The sequence below is a fragment of the Phoca vitulina genome, unplaced genomic scaffold (assembly GCF_004348235.1).
Source record: "Phoca vitulina isolate PV1807 unplaced genomic scaffold, GSC_HSeal_1.0 scaffold11, whole genome shotgun sequence".
NCBI classification, from domain to species: Eukaryota; Metazoa; Chordata; class Mammalia; order Carnivora; family Phocidae; genus Phoca; species Phoca vitulina.
This window is the reverse complement of record NW_022589714.1, coordinates 43,957,917-43,973,979: the sequence shown is the minus strand read 5'-3', so window position 1 is coordinate 43,973,979 and position 16,063 is coordinate 43,957,917. Positions and strand designations below refer to the sequence as shown.

The following is a 16,063-nucleotide window of genomic DNA, read 5'->3' as shown; positions in this document are numbered from 1 at the left end:
AGTGGGTCACTGACTAGTATTAGTGAAGGTGAAGACACTCTTAGTATGTTCCTGACTTAAGAATTGAGATCTAGAGCAAAGTATAATAGAGTACATGCCTTCTCTGTGTCCTTAAAATTATTAGATTTCTGAAAAGCCCCAGGATACTCTTAGGCCCTGTTGGCATTCTGAAATTGCCAGTTTGCCTTCTCTTTGTTTTTGGTTTGGTTTGATTTTGAAAAGAGACAGACTCACAAAGTAGAGTTGGTTTTCTTAGGACAGCATCTTATGCCTAAATACAGAACAAAATAAGTACCAAAAATAGTCTTGCAAGTAATTTTAGTATTTAAGCATTCTTGGATGTTAAGTTTCCATTGTTTCTGTTCAGCTGCTCTTAATCATTTTACTGTTCTTACTATTTGTAAAAAAAATTCAAAGCCTGGTCTTAAAATAGTGGTCAGGGTGGGGACTCCATTGCTGATTGACTCTGCATGACAGAGCCAAGACTGCCCTGTTTTTGACATCTGCGAATCAAACATAAAACGTTTGATGTTTACATAAAGAAATTTGGTTTTTGTTCTTTGATATACAGTTACTTTTTTTTTCAGGGCTGGAATTTGGGGATTTTCCCTGATACTCACAGGTCAAGGAAAATCAGTCCATTGTATCTTTTTTCCTTTTTTAAAAATAGTATTATTAATTAAATATTTCAAACCCACACAGTATAGAAAATACAAAACTGATATCCAGAATTGTGGGGAGGGAATAGAGAATTGAAGGCAGAGTTCTCTCAGCCTGGCCAGCTGTTAAGGCTAGAGACCTTTCTTTCTTAAATCCTTTATTTCCTTTTCCAATGTTCCCTTTCCACCAGTAACATTTCCCTACTTCCGTCTCTAGTTTGTACGGCTTTCCTCATCTCTGTTTTACTCTGAGGCAAAATCTAAGGCATAATTATTTGATGACATTTTAAATACCAACAGCTTTCTGATTGGGTTATGAAAACAATCAGCAGTCTTTTAATTATAAATCTTTTTTTTCCCCTTTAAAAAACAGAAAAACTCAGAAATTTTGTCAAGTGCGGAAGGTAAAGCTGTCATTCGTCAGTATAACAAAATTTCCTATGTTCTGGTGGAATTCGAGGTGGTCTATCACACAGCCTGGGTCAGAGAGGTCTCGCAGTTACAGTATGGTGTGTATAAGAAATGCAGTGATGCTACGGAGGGGGTGTTAGGTGATTTTGAATGAAGTCATGGTTCTGAAGAATTTTCATATCCCTTTTATACAATATTATGATGGTTACATTTAGATTTGGGGATGATACAAATTTTTTTTTATAGTTGTTAATAACATTCTGATTCTATAAGCAAAAGTTGTCATCACCTTAAAGTTGATATACTTTGATTGTGACTTTCCACTAAAAAAAGTATTTAAAAGTAAATATTGAGACCCTTCATAGATATTTCTCCATAGATTTAGGGGAAGTTTTCATATTCAGTTTTGTCATGTTATAGATTCAAATCTTAGTCCCAATCAGGGGAGAAAGAATTGCACTTTGCTTGTCTTCCTTCCTTCCTTCCTTCCATTCTTTCTTTTTCTATAACTGAATTTAACTTCACTTTTGAACTCCAGGAAATTCATAGTATTGGGGCTGTGTCTAAGTATCTCTGCGGGGTGCCAAAGCATTGGGTGGAGTCGGCTGTGAGGCAGGGGATGGATGGTTTCAAGCCATCATGCATCCATGCTGCCATCACCTGGGCTGTTTTTTTACCATGGGGGCTCAATTGTTGGTCAGTTCAGGTTCCTGCATTGTCCCATCTTAACCTTAAGCTCTTATCTATAATCTTGGTGGAACCCTGACTGTGTCCCCAGACAGAAAGGTTTCTCCTTCCTATACCAGGATCCCCACCCAGAAGGGTACAAAACTACAGGCACAGGAAGCACAAATCCTATGGTTGCATCACTGGGAGTGATAGTAAGAGGGGCCACTCTTTTTCTGCCTCTTGGTTCCAGACGCATATATTTTAGCTGTTTGAGGACATGTCACTGTTAACCACCATTGATTCGCTTATGCCTGCATCCTGGAGGACAGGGTCCCAGCCCTGCAGATTGTCTTCCCCAATTGGCCCCTTAGTTTAGCCTTTAATAAGCCACTTGTACCAGGCCAGCTGTTTCTGGGTAATGAGTATGGTAGGACCCTATGGATCCTCCTGAAAACTAGCTAAGGAACAACACTCCCAAGGAGCATCAAGAGAAACTTAAAGTTCACGTTATGGAAAAGAACAAAACAGAATTGTTTTTTTTTTTTTTTTGAAGATTTTATTTTATTTATTTGAGAGAGAGAGAATGAGAGAGAGCACATGAGAAGGGGGAGGGTCAGAGGGAGAAGCAGACTCCCTGCCGAGCAGGGAGCCCGATGCGGGACTCGATCCAGGGACTCCAGGATCATGACCTGAGCCGAAGGCAGTCGCTTAATCAACTGAGCCACCCAGGCACCCACAAAACAGAATTGTTAACTGAAGTATGGAGCAGACACTATTTTGCTTCTACAATATCATACGCTTCTCTACTTTTCTTTTGTCCTGATGGTTTTTCCTCATATCGGCCCATGTTCAAAAACAAGTTCACCAGTCACCTCTTCCATATAGCCCCTCCTTATTTTTCCACAGCAGAAAATAATGTCTTCCTCCTCCAGAGTCCTCTACTCACTTTATCTGCTCTTGTTTCTCATGACACTTATGGCTTTAGGGATCTGTCTCATCTCCCCTACACATTCCAAGGATACTCTCTCTGTTTGTTTCATCTTTGTATCCTTTAAATAACAGTCAGTGATAACGAACACTTACATAGTCCTTACCCTGTGCCAGGCTTTGTCAAAGCACTTTACGTATGACGCTTCCTTTAATCCTTATGGTGACCCTACGAGGAGCTATAATTATCCTCATTTTATAGATGAGGAAACTGAGGTGCTAAGAGATTAAGTCACTTGCACAAGCTCATCACACAGCTAGGAAGTGGCAAAGCTAAGATTTAAATCTGCCTTTCCTACGAACACAGGTTAGTGGAAATGAATTGCTCAGCAAGGCTTCTTATTATATTGACGTGGCTATATTTAACCATATAGGAACTCGGAATAATAATTGAGGACCTGGTATTGGCCTCTTTCAGATGGTTGCTCCATAAAGTTTAATGATAGTTACTCAGTATTGGAGCTGACTTCTTGGCTGTCATTATTCTTGGTGGTCTTGCTGACCATTTTGTCCTTTCAAGAAAACTCAGTACAGCCTTAAGGAAGATAGATTTCATTAAATGAATGTTCCAAGGTTATTTTGGAATTCACTTGGGAGGATAAATGATTTCTAACCCAATTTTAAAAAGATTCCAAACGAATTAGGTAAAATTTTTAGTTGAAATCCTCATGCAGCCAGCATCATTAAGAACCATTTCAAGACTTCATCATCAAGACAGTATGGTACTGGCAGAAAAACAGACACATAGATCAATGGAACAGAATAGAGAGCCCAGAAATGGACCCTCAACTATATGGTCAACTAATCTTTGACAAAGCAGGAAAGAATGTCCAATGGAAAAAAGACAGTCTCTTCAACAAATGGTGTTGGGAAAATTGGACAGCCACATGCAGAAGAATGAAACTGGGTCGTTTCCTTACACCACACACAAAAATAGACTCCAAATGGTTGAAAGACCTCAATGTGAGACAGGAGTTCATCAAAATCCTAAAGGAGAACACAGGCAGCAACCTCTTCGACCTCAGCCGCAGCAACTTCTTCCTAGAAACATCGCCAAAGGCAAGGGAAGCAAGGGCAAAAATGAACTATTGGGACTTCATCAAGATAAAAAGCTTTTGCACAGCAAAGGAAACAGTCAACAAAACCAAAAGACAATTGGCAGAATGGGAGAAGATATTTGCAAATGACGTATCAGATAAAGGGCTAGTATCCAAAATCTACAAAGAACTCATCAAACTCAACACCAAAAGAACAAAGAATCCAATCAAGAAATGGGCAGAAGACATGAACAGACATTTTTCCAAAGAAGACATCCAAACGGCCAACAGACACATGAAAAAGTGTTCAATATCGCTCGGCATCAGGGAAATCCAAATCAAAACCTCAATGAGATACCACCTCACACCAGTCAGAATGGCTAAAATTAACAAGTCAGGAAATGACAGATGTTGGCGGGGATGCGGAGAAAGGGGAACCCTCCTACACTGTTGGTGGGAATGCAAGCTGGTGCAGCCACTCTGGAAAACAGTATGGAGGTTCCTCAAAAAGTTGAAAATAGAGCTACCATATGATCCAGCAATTGCACTCCTGGGTATTTACCCCAAAGATACAAAAGTAGGGACCCGAAAGAGTACATGCACCCCGATGTTTATAGCAGCAATGTCCACAATAGCCAAACTGTGGAAAGAGCCAAGATGTCCATCAACAGATGAATGGATAAAGAAGAGGTGGTATATATATACAATGGAATATTATGTAGCCATCAAAAGGAATGAGATCTTGCCATTTGCAACGACGTGGATGGAACTGGAGGGTGTTATGCTGAGCGAAATAAGTCAAACAGAGAAAGACATGTATCATATGACCTCACTGATATGAGGAATTCTTAATCTCAGGAAACAAACTGAGGGTTGCTGGAGTGGGGGGGTGGGGTGGGAGGGATGGGGTGACTGGGTGATGGACACTGGGGAGGGTATGTGTTCTGGTAAGCGCTGTGAATTGTGCAAGACTGTTGAATCTCAGATCTGTACCTCTGAAACAAATAATGCAATATATGTTAAGAAAGAAAAAAAGAAGAAGAAGAATGTAGCAGGAGGGGAAGAATGAAGGGGGGGAAATTGGAGGGGGAGAAGAACCATGAGAGACGATGGACTCTGAAAAACAAACTGAGGGTTCTAGAGGGGAGGGGGGTGGGAGGATGGGTTAGCCTGGTGATGGGTATTGAGGAGGGCATGTTCTGCATGGAGCACTGGGTGTTATGCACAAACAATGAATCATGGAACACCATATCTAAAACTAATGATGTAATGTATGGGGATTAACATAACAATAAAAAAAATAAAAAATAAAGAACCATTTCAAGACTAATTTTATATGATGAGTAAAAGTCAACTAACTTCAAAGGAATATATGGACTATTTCATTTTACTAGAAATTCGATGCAGCCACATTCTATGAAGTAATGAGAGGCTTGGAAGATACATAAGAAATTCTCATGTTAGTAGTGTTTGTTAATATAAGATATAATTTAAGCTAGCACATACTCATCTAGAAGTGTGTTATTATTATGCCTGTAGAAGTAATTCATGTTAGGATAACAAATAAACTAAGGCTACTCACCACTAACCAGGATTATATATTTCAATTCATAATAAAAAGCATGCCTGCAAATTCCTATTTATATGAATGATGTTCAGGTAGTAGTTAAGGTGTAGCATAAAAAAAATCTCTCTCTATATCCTAGAAGCTCACAATGCCATGGTGTTTAATAAATATATCTTACTGATATTGAGCTTAGTTACCAGACATTCAAGATGGAGGCTTAATTCTTCCTTTAAAGAAGCAGTTTGGGGTTCATTGTGGAAAAGGGTTTGTCATATGAGGTATGTCATATTTTATAGTTGTGCACACCTTCCAGTTCTCTCCCAGCGGTGAAATCACAATCCATTAAAAGAAACTACATTGTATTATAGCTCTCTTAGACCCACTCAGAAAAGTGTTGCAGTTCATAGCACGAAGGCTATCTGTTCTTCACTCATTTTTATCTCTCCGGATCTGATTTTATGCGCTTGCAGACATTCTGCATTCACTTATTTAAGTTTTGAGCACTGACCACATATCAGATGCTATGCCTCATCACCTGGGATATCCAACACTATTGTTCTATTAAGAAGTCAGTTCCCAGTGGGGAAGACAGGTGTGTAAACATGGCTGGAAGCAGAGAGGGCACGTATTGAATGGAGCACTGGGTGTTATGCACAAACAATGAATCATGGAACACTACATCAAAAACTAATGATGTAATGTATGGTGATTAACATAACATAATAAAATAAAAAAAAAGAAAGCCAAAAACAAACAAACAAACAAAAACAAACAAAAAAGAAATCCAGAAAAAACTAATGTCAATAATCATTTATTTGTAGCTTTACAAGCCACACTTTTTGTGCGACACCCAGAAACCGGGAAGTTGCTGGTTAATTTTGATCCCAAAATTCTGGAAGTTGTTCGGGAAACTAAGTGCATGATAAAAATGAAGTTGGATGTACCAGAACAGGCAAAGAAATTGCTAAAATTGGAAAGTAAATTGAAAGCAGACAAATTGCATTTGCAGGTAAAATAGATTATATACATATATTTTAAAGATTTTATTTATTTATTTGAGAGAGAGGGCACGAGAGAAAAAGAGAGCACATGCATGCGTGCACAAGCGTGAACGGGGGGGGTGTTATGCTGAGCGAATAATGAACATGGGGGGCAAAGGGAGAAAGAATCTGAAGCTGACTCAGTGCAGAGCCTGATCTGGGGCTCCATCCTTTGACTTTGAGATCATGACCTGAGCTGAAACCAAGAGTCCAATGCCCAACTGACTGAGCCACCTAGGCATCCAAGATAGATTATATTTTAAAATTATTTTTGAAGGAGGGTTTTTTTTTTTCTTAAAAAAAAGAAAATTAAATCACTGCAGTTGTGCTGATGTGGTATTGATTATTTTCATTTTTCTTCAGCTTTATTGAGGTATGGTTGACAAATAAAATTGTAAGATATTTAAAGTGTACATCATGATGATTTGATATAAATATACATTATGAAAGGATTCCTGTCATGTAGTTCATTCATCACCTCATATATATATATATAACATATATATGTATATATTAAACCAGAAAGAAACAATATATATCTGTTTATATATACACATATATATTTGTTTCTTTTTGGTGAGAATGTTTAAGTCCTATTCTCTTAGCAAAATTCGATTATATGATATAGTGTTATCAGTTACAGACACCATGTTATACATTGGATCTTCAGTCCTTATTCATCTTTTACCTGAAAGATTGTACCCTTTTACTGACCTCTTCCTATTCCCTCCCCACCTCCAACACCTGGCAACCACTTTTCTACTGTTTTTACAAGTTCAGCTTTTTAAGATTCCACATATAAGTGAGATCATATAGTGTTTGTTTTTCTCTGTCTGCCTTATTTCATTTAGCATAAGGCTTTCAAGGTCCATCCATGTTGTTGCAAATGGCAGGATGTCTTTCTTTCTCATGTCTGAATAATACTCCATTGCGTATATATACCATATTTTCTTTTTCCATTCATCTATTGATGCATGTTTCCATATCTTGGCTATTGTAAATAATGCTGCAATGAACATGGGAGTGTAGATATCTCTTCAAGATCCTGATTTCATTTCCTCTAGATCTACATTCAGAAGTGGGATTGCTACATCATATGGTATTTTTATTTTTAACTTTTTGAGGAACCTCCATACTGTTTTCCATGGTGGCAGCACCAATTTACATTCACACCAACAGTGCACAAGGGTTCCCTTTTCTCCATGTGCTGGCCAACACTTGTTATCTCTTGTCTTTTTGAGAATAGCCCTTCTAACAGATGTGAGGTACCATCTCATTGTGGTTTTGATTTGCATTTCCCAGATGGTTAGAGATATTGACTACCTTTTCCATGGACCTTTTGGCCATTTGTGTGTCTTCTTTGGAAAAATGTCCATTCAGTTCCTCAGCACATGTTTTAGCTGGATTGTTTTTTGCTATTGAGTTTTTTGCTATTGAGTTGTGTGAATGAGTTCCTTATATATTTTGGCTATTAACCCTTTATCAGATACGTGATTTGTAAATATTTTCTCCCATTCCATAGGCTGCCTTTTCATTTTGTTGATGGTTTCCTTTGCTGTGCAGAAGCTTTTAGTTTATATAGTCCACTTGTTTATTTTTGCTTTTGTTGCTTGTGCTTTTGGTATTAAATCCAAAAATCACTGCCAGGACCGATGTCAAGGAGCTTACCCCCATGTTTTCTTTTTGGAGTTTTACAGTTTCAGGTCTTAAATTTAAGTCTTTAATCCATTTTGAGTTGATTTGTGTGTGTGTTATAAGATAGGTGTCCAGTTTCATTCTTTTGCATGTGACTGTCCAGTTTTCCCAACACTATTTATTAAAGAGACTGCCCTTTTACTATTGTATAGTTTTGGCTCCTATTTCTGGGCCATCTATTCTGTTCCCTTGTTTATTCTTTTTTATTTTATTTTATTTTATTTTATTTTATTTTATATTCCAGTATAGTTAACATACGGTGTTATATTCCCTTGTTTCTTCTTTATAGTATTAAAATACTGATGTGCAAATAGGAGATTGGGAACAGAAAAGGAGGAAAGGAATTAGTAAGTTCAAAACTATTAAGTAAACATTGAAATAGTTTAATATTGTTTATTTGGGGAAGAATTAAGTTGAATCCACATTTCCCATCACACCATGAAATAAATTACAAAATGATCAAAAGTTGATCATTATGGTTCATCTCTAAAAAATATCTAAAAGAAAATAGATAAGCCTATTAACTCTGACTGTGCATACATTTATTTTGATTCAAGAAAAGAAGTGTGGCATCAGTAACAAGTATGCTTTAATGTGTCAGAAGACAAGGAACAGAAAGGGGAAAAATGTATAATGACAGGTATTGTGAAAAGATAATTATCCAAGCTATTTGAAATAATGTAAATATAGAAAGATAATTAAATAATATGAAACGTGCAACTCTAGAAAGCTCCACTGACTTGCTGTTTAAAGTACATTTACAGGTGAGGAAAAAGTATGGTAAATTAATTTAAATTTAGGTGAGCAGCCTTAATCTTGGCAGGATTATGAGGAAACAGGTATAATGAAACCTTCCTGGTATGAATCAAAATATGACCTGCTTTGAAATAAATTAAAGTCACACATACCATTTTGACTTTCAACAGGGTCTTCTGCAGTATTACGATGACTTATGTCAAGAAGTGCCTTCGGTGTTTGTCAATCTGATGACCCCTAAAATGAAAAAGGTTGGTAATGCTGAAGATTTATATTGATTTCCCTGTTGTTTAAAATTAGATTCCCATTCTACAGATTATGGATTTTAGAACATCTATTCTTGCCTAGATCCTCTGTCTTTCTAGTTCAACATTATAGCCCTATTTTTCCTATAGAATGATTCCTTGTCAACAAGTTTTGTTGCCTTTGAAAAACAACTAAATCTCAATAATGGGCACTTTCTAAGAATCCATGATTCTTCATGGACAGCCAAAGATGATTAAAAAACAAAGTCACCTTTACCAGGTATAATGGAGGGAAATATAATTAAGGAAATATAACCTATAATATTTCCAGGTAATAAAAGAAAGCCTTTTTTTTTTTTAATAAGTGTAGGTGTTCCTGTTAATCATGGAAGCTGCTTTTTTTTTTCTTTTTCTAGGTGGAATCTGTGTTGAGACAAGGGCTCACAATATTAACATGGTCATCTTTAACACTGGAAAGCTTCTTTCAAGAAGTTGATTTAGTTTTGGATATGTTCAGTCAACTTTTAAAGAAGGTATGATAGATACATTTTTAAAAACTACATACATTCATACGTAGGCTATAAGGAATAGTTTGCTTATCTATGAAAGCTATTTAAAGGGTGTGACTTTTAACTAAAAGGACTCCTATTAAGTTAAAAAATAATGCTTTATGTTTCTCTAGCTACTTTGGGGCCTTTTCATTTAGGGTTGCTTTGTTTTTGTCTCTGAATTACTTGCCTTCAATATGTTAAAATGGTAGTTCAACTCCACCAGGCAGTTTAGAAAATGGGATAATGGTAGACAGTAGAAGATGACAGAATGGAGTGCTTAAATATTAATACATCTACTATTAGTTAGATGAGCCATTCATCTAATTGGAGATTGTCTATTGATTTCTGATATCTTTGCTATACGGATCATGCATGCCTTTTTAGATATGCTGGCCTGTGATGGCAGCATGTTACAATAGACAAAACTTGGAGGCTTGGGAGTCAGCTAAACCTAGTTACAATGATCTGCCTTTTGCTATCTATGCATTCTTTCCTAGGTTACTTTACTTATCTGAGTCTTTGTTTCTTTAGCTGTATAACTTGGATAGTAAGTGAGTCAAGGACTAGAGTAAGGATTAAAAGAGATAACACATGAGATTATGGCACATGATGCTTGCTCTATAAAACTTTAGTTCCACATTAAGCCTTCTTTGCAGATGTACTCCTAAAATTTCCGCCAAATTGTGCTTGGCTCAGGACCCAAGTTTCTAGATATAGCCCTCTAAATTAGTTTATAACTCAAGTACATTTGGATGAAAGAAGAGTTTTCCTCTACATTTTTTTTTTCTTGTTGGTAGATCAGTGACTTGTGTGAAATGCATATTGATACGGTTCTAAAGGAGATAGCCAAAACTGTGTTAATTTCCCTGCCCGAAGGTGGTGCTACCAAAGTAGAAGATATGTTGACACTTAATGAGGTATGCATTTATGTATTTAATCGTAGAAATCCTGGCTCATAAACCTAAAATGTGAATTTACAATCTAACAGTGGAAATCTCTGTCAGTAGCATATAGAGATCCTAGTTTTTTTTGAAAGCCTCAGATCCAAAGACTCAGCATGGCTTCAACAGCTCAAGCCTATGGCCACACCCTAAACAGGATCTTACTAATATCCTCAACCTCAGGCTGGAGTCTCCTGGGTTTCCAGCAGTGGCTCACTGTTCTTTCTTCGGTGGACAACATCGAGTAACTCTTGGTTTTAACTACCACAAACTTTCCCTTAAGCCACTTACAGAAATCTGGGAGTCATCTGGAATCCTTTCCTCACTCCCATTTTCTAAATCCAGTCAGTCTTAAGGCTTAGTGAGGTTTTTGCCTTTTACTCCAAGTTTGCTTGAATTGCCTCTTCTTTTCCATACTTACTACTCCCTTCCTATGTCAGGCCCTTAAGGCTCATTCTGAGTTTAGCAATTGCTGTTATGATCTAACTGGTCTCCCTGCCTCCATATTTGGCCCTGTCATATCCATTCTCCACACTGCCACTCATGATCTTAAATCCTTCAATAGCAGTAGCATCCAGTCTCTACAGGACAAAACCTAACCTCCTCAGCATCACAATATACTGAAATTCTTTGAGTACCTATTTATCCTCCATTGGCTCAAAATCACAAAGACAGGAACACTGTCTAATCATTTTTGAGGCCTGGCACATAGCAGTCTCTCTCAGAAACACTCACTTTATATCTTGAACCAGATTCTTTTTTCTTTCTTGCCTGCCATGTGCTTCAACTACACTCACCCTGCTGGTTTGGGTCACCTGGCTTGTGTTAACCAAAGGTGGCTCTGTTCCAATCCAGCCCATGGCATACAAGTGCTTTTGCCTCTCTTTCTATGGAAATGCAGCCTCTTCTTGCCTTTAGGGGTTTGGGTAGCCAGCTGGTCTCTTGCCTTAGGACCACTTAGGCATGGGTCAGCCCCTCCATCCCCAAATTCTAGAGGACATGGGTCAGGGTCTCTGAGTAGTTCCTTTGAAGTATGCTACACTTATTTCTACCTGATCTCTACCAATGATCAAGCTTCCTTTCTATCTCAAGATGGGCAAAGGTCTGATGGTTGCCTCGCCTGCTACCATTTAAGAATTGCCTTCTTCAGACAATTATCAGATGATCTCACTGATATGAGGAATTTAGAGGATCATAGGGGAAGGGAGGGAAAAATGAAACAAGATAAAACCAGAGAGGGAGACAAACCATGAGACTCTTAATCTCAGGAAACAAACTGAGGGTTGTTGGAGTGGAGGGGGCTGGGAGGGATGGGGTGGTTGGGTGATAGACATTGGGGAGGGTATGTGCAATGGTGAGTGCTGTGAATTGTGTAAGATTGATGAATCACAGACCTGTACCCCTGAAACAAATAATACATTATATGTTAATAAAAAAAAAAAAAGAACTGCCTTCTTCATAATGTGTAGGATCTTAAAGTTATTTGTTCTCAGCATTGGGACATTGGCTGTAACAGAGATAACACTAAATGACCCATTTTTGCATCCTGTTCTTGGAGCATGCAAGTTTAAAATGATTGTGTCTTCCTGGCCATTTGTTCCTTCTATCATTGTTAAGCTTTTAACCTTTGAAGACTATTTTATTTGACATTATTATAGCTCCACCAAACTTTTTTGGTTATTATGTTCCAGATATATCTTTACCATTCTGGGTTTCCTATTTTAGGTTTTCTCTTCTAAAGAACATTTAGCTGGATTTTGTTTTTAACCTACTATGAAAAATCTGTCTTTTTTTTTTTTTTTTGAAAATTACTGTATAAATTTAATGCATTTCCAATTAGAATTCCTATACCTTTCTTTTCATAAATTGGATTAAATTATATTATTTTAAAATGATGAATAATAAAGAATAGGTAATAAAAAGTGAAAATACTTAAAGCCATTGTAAATCAAATCAATATGGCATTAACAGAAAAAAATATAATTTAGAGGAACAAAATAAAGAATCTAGGAGAAAAAGATCACAATGAAAGATTAATACACATCAAAGGTAATATTTTAGTTCAGTGGGAAAAACGATGGATTAATTAAATGGTGCTGGCACAACACACTGTTTCTCAGGAAGAAAATATGATTAGGTGCATATCTCTCTTTTTTAATTATTGAAGTATACTTGACATACAATGTTAAATTAGTTTTAGATGTACAACACGGTGATTGACAATTCTATACATTACTCAGTGCTCACCACAATAAACATAGTCTCCACCTGTCACCATACATTATTACAATATTGTTGACTATTGAATACCCTATCTTGTATTTTACATCTCTGTGATGGATTTATAACTAGAAGTTTGTACCTCTTAATTCTCATCACCTATTTTATCCATCTCTTCACCCCCATCCCCTCTGGCAACCATCAGTTTATTTTCTGTATTTATCAGTCTGTTTCTGTTTTTTTTTTTTTTGTCTGTTTGTTCATTTGATTGTTTTGTTTCTATCCATGTTGTTATAAATAGAAAGATCTCATTCTTTTTTATGGTGGGGTACTATTCCATTGTTTATATATCACATCTTCTTTATCCATTCATCTATTGATGGACACTTGGGTTGCTTCCATAATTTGGCTATTATAAATAATGCTGCAATAAACATAGGGGTGCATGTATCCCTTTGAATTAGTGTTTTTGTATTTTTTGTGTAAATACCCAGTAGTGTGATTACTGGATCATAGAATAGTTCTATTTTTAACTTTTTGAGGAACCTCCATACTGTTTTCCACCGCAGCTTTGCCAGTTTGCATCCCCACCAATAGTACAAAAGCATCCCTTTTCCTCCACATCCTCGTCAACACTTGTTTGTGTTTTTGATTTTAGCCATTCTGACAGGTGTGAGGTGATAGCTTATAGTTTTGACTTGTACTTCCCTGATCAGTGACATTGAACATCTTTTCATGCGTCTCTTGGCCATTTGTATGTCTTTTTGGAAAATGTCTTTTTGGTGTTAAAATGTTTCCATCTTTGTTCAGTGGAATCCTTCAGGTTGGCTTCTATATTTTTTATATGACTCTAGTAGTCTTTGAAAGCTTCCTTGCTTTTTGGAACTATAGGGTATTATAGGCTCATCTTGTACATTTCCTGTTCCAGATCTGGGATCATCCATTTCTCCAGTCAGCCCTCATTCCTTTCCATGTTACCAGTGGAAAATAGTATATGGAAATCACAATCCGGGTCCTAGGAAAGGCACTCATTTTAAACTTTTAGCTATTCCTTATAGTATTATTTCTGCATCTCCAAGTAGTATACTTAGAGTACTATTTCTTGAATTGACAAATTTGCACATTATTTTCTTCCTGCTTTAATAAGTGAGCATTCAGCTCTTTGACCCTATCCTCTATCACTCCTCCCTTGTCTTCTCAATATAGTTATAAAATAATTTTTAGTTAGGGCGCCTGGGTGGCTCAGTTGGTTAAGCAACTGCCTTCGGCACAGGTCATGATCCTGGAGTCCCGGGATCGAGTCCTGCATCGGGCTCCCTGCTCAGCAGGGAGTCTGCTTCTCCCTCTGACCCTCCCCCCCTCATGCTCTCTCTATCTCATTCTCTCTCTCAAATAAATAAATTTAAAAAATAAATAATTTTTAGTTAAACAGTAATGGTAAATAGCAACACTTAATTATGCCTATATATATACTAGCCAATGCAGAACCATGTATGGTACATGTAATGTATTTTTTCTTATACAACTTTTTTGTTTTTCTTGGGGTTTCTAATTGCCTTTGTTTTCGCACGTTCTTTCAGATACACTATTATATCAGAGTTCCATTTTCTCCCCCCAAGTGACTTCCTCTCAGAGCCCTCTGAATACCTGTTTTTAACCTGGGTTGATTAGTCTCTAGGTAGGCTGCAAAATTATTAACCTGGGACTCTCCCTGTTTGCTCTATTTTCTGGATTCCATATTATTCTAGGAGGGACGGCCCTTCAGATGCTGAAATGGTCTTTTCTGAGCAACTGAATTTTCCAAAGAAGAAGTCTCCTGCTTCCTGCCCTGGGGGGCTAGGGGTAATTTCCTGCCTGTCATTTTCTTCTCACTTATTCTGGAATCTGACTATATGCACTTCATGCCAGGTCTTACTTATAAACAAACAGAATACAAAGGAGCAGGGAATACCTATATTGGTATCCTTCTTTTTATCCCATTTACAATGATAATCATTTTCTATTGGTATGTACCTATAACTGTTGTGACACTATCAACTGCTTAGTGGGGGGAAAATTCACACTACCAGATAGAATTTATTTTGAACACACAAAGAAATTTTATATGCATAGAAAGAGAAACAGATCACACAAATCGGGGAAATTGGAATAGATTAAGTGTGACCAAGTTTGAATGTAGTGATTGCATTGATATCACAACAGAAGATGCTATTACTATTAGATAAGTGATAAGATACAGGAGGTGGAATTTTGAAGAGTGCTTTGCCAATGAATATGCCCCAGTTACTTGCATCAGAGGGATCCAAGGTCTAGTAATATTTGGGCTGCTTATTACCCACTTATTAATAAGGTGGGCCATTATAAGGAAGGCAGAGTAAGATTTATAATGACAGGGCAAGTCTGGTAATATTCTGGACAGAAATACATTTTGGAAACACACCATACATAATGCTAATTTTGGTGGGACGTTAGTGTGGGCCAACCAGTGGTTTCAAACCATATTTGGGAACCAGGGATATTTGCAGTCAGGGAACTGGTCCTTGACTTGGAGCATCTAACTGGTTTTAGGAGAAATTATGTTCATTATTAAAAAGCTGTCATCCACCGGCTTCACATTGGATCTTTTGCTCTATGATGCTGAGGTTGGGACTCTGCAAAGTATATTTATCTTTGGCCAGCTGGCTCCCTTTTAGGCTTTGCCAATAGTTGTGCTAGAAGGAGGGTGGAGGAGAGAGAAGAGACTTGCTCTTTCCTGTTTTTCTTCCTGTTCCCAATACAGTCAGACAACCTCTCTTGACTGGCAGTGGCAGTTAATCCTTCGTCCTAGCATTTTCCAGCCTTTCCAGAACCAGCTTTTTGTGCTTCTCAGATGTACCAACACCACGAGGTCCTTCTCTGAGGCAATAGTACCAGCTGAGCAGCTCCCTCACTTCCCAGCTCCAGGTTCTAAAAACTCCAGCCTCTTGCCTTTGCTCTCCCACACCCCAGATTCGGGAGCTGCTTCCTGCAGTAACTCTCCATGTGACTTTTGTGTCCCCTTTTACCTTTTTGGGTCCTTTGACAGTTGTTTAATCACTTCTCTATATTACATTCTCTCATTCTGTCAGGTAAAATAGCTGGTGTGGCATCTGTTTTCCTGACTGAACCCTGACTGACATATCTGTATCCTGATAGGTATACAAATGGAATAGAAAATCAGGGAAATGTGATCCAAGCTATGATAGGAAAATTGGTAAATACACTAAAGGGTATTAAAAGTTATTTCAACAGAATCAACTTGGCTCC

The 16,063-nt window shown here is 37.5% G+C and overlaps 1 protein-coding gene across 1 annotated transcript in view; it reads left to right on the top strand.

Annotated features, from left to right (window-relative positions):
• The window catches only part of DNAH8 (dynein axonemal heavy chain 8), a 369,397-nt gene that overhangs the window by 81,020 nt on the left and 272,314 nt on the right, over positions 1-16,063 (top strand). The window contains exons 16-20 of the mRNA XM_032410111.1: positions 1,033-1,168; positions 6,152-6,339; positions 8,992-9,072; positions 9,483-9,599; positions 10,415-10,534. Of these exons, the coding sequence (XP_032266002.1) occupies positions 1,033-1,168; positions 6,152-6,339; positions 8,992-9,072; positions 9,483-9,599; positions 10,415-10,534 (642 nt within the window). The remainder of the gene's footprint in view (positions 1-1,032; positions 1,169-6,151; positions 6,340-8,991; positions 9,073-9,482; positions 9,600-10,414; positions 10,535-16,063) is intronic.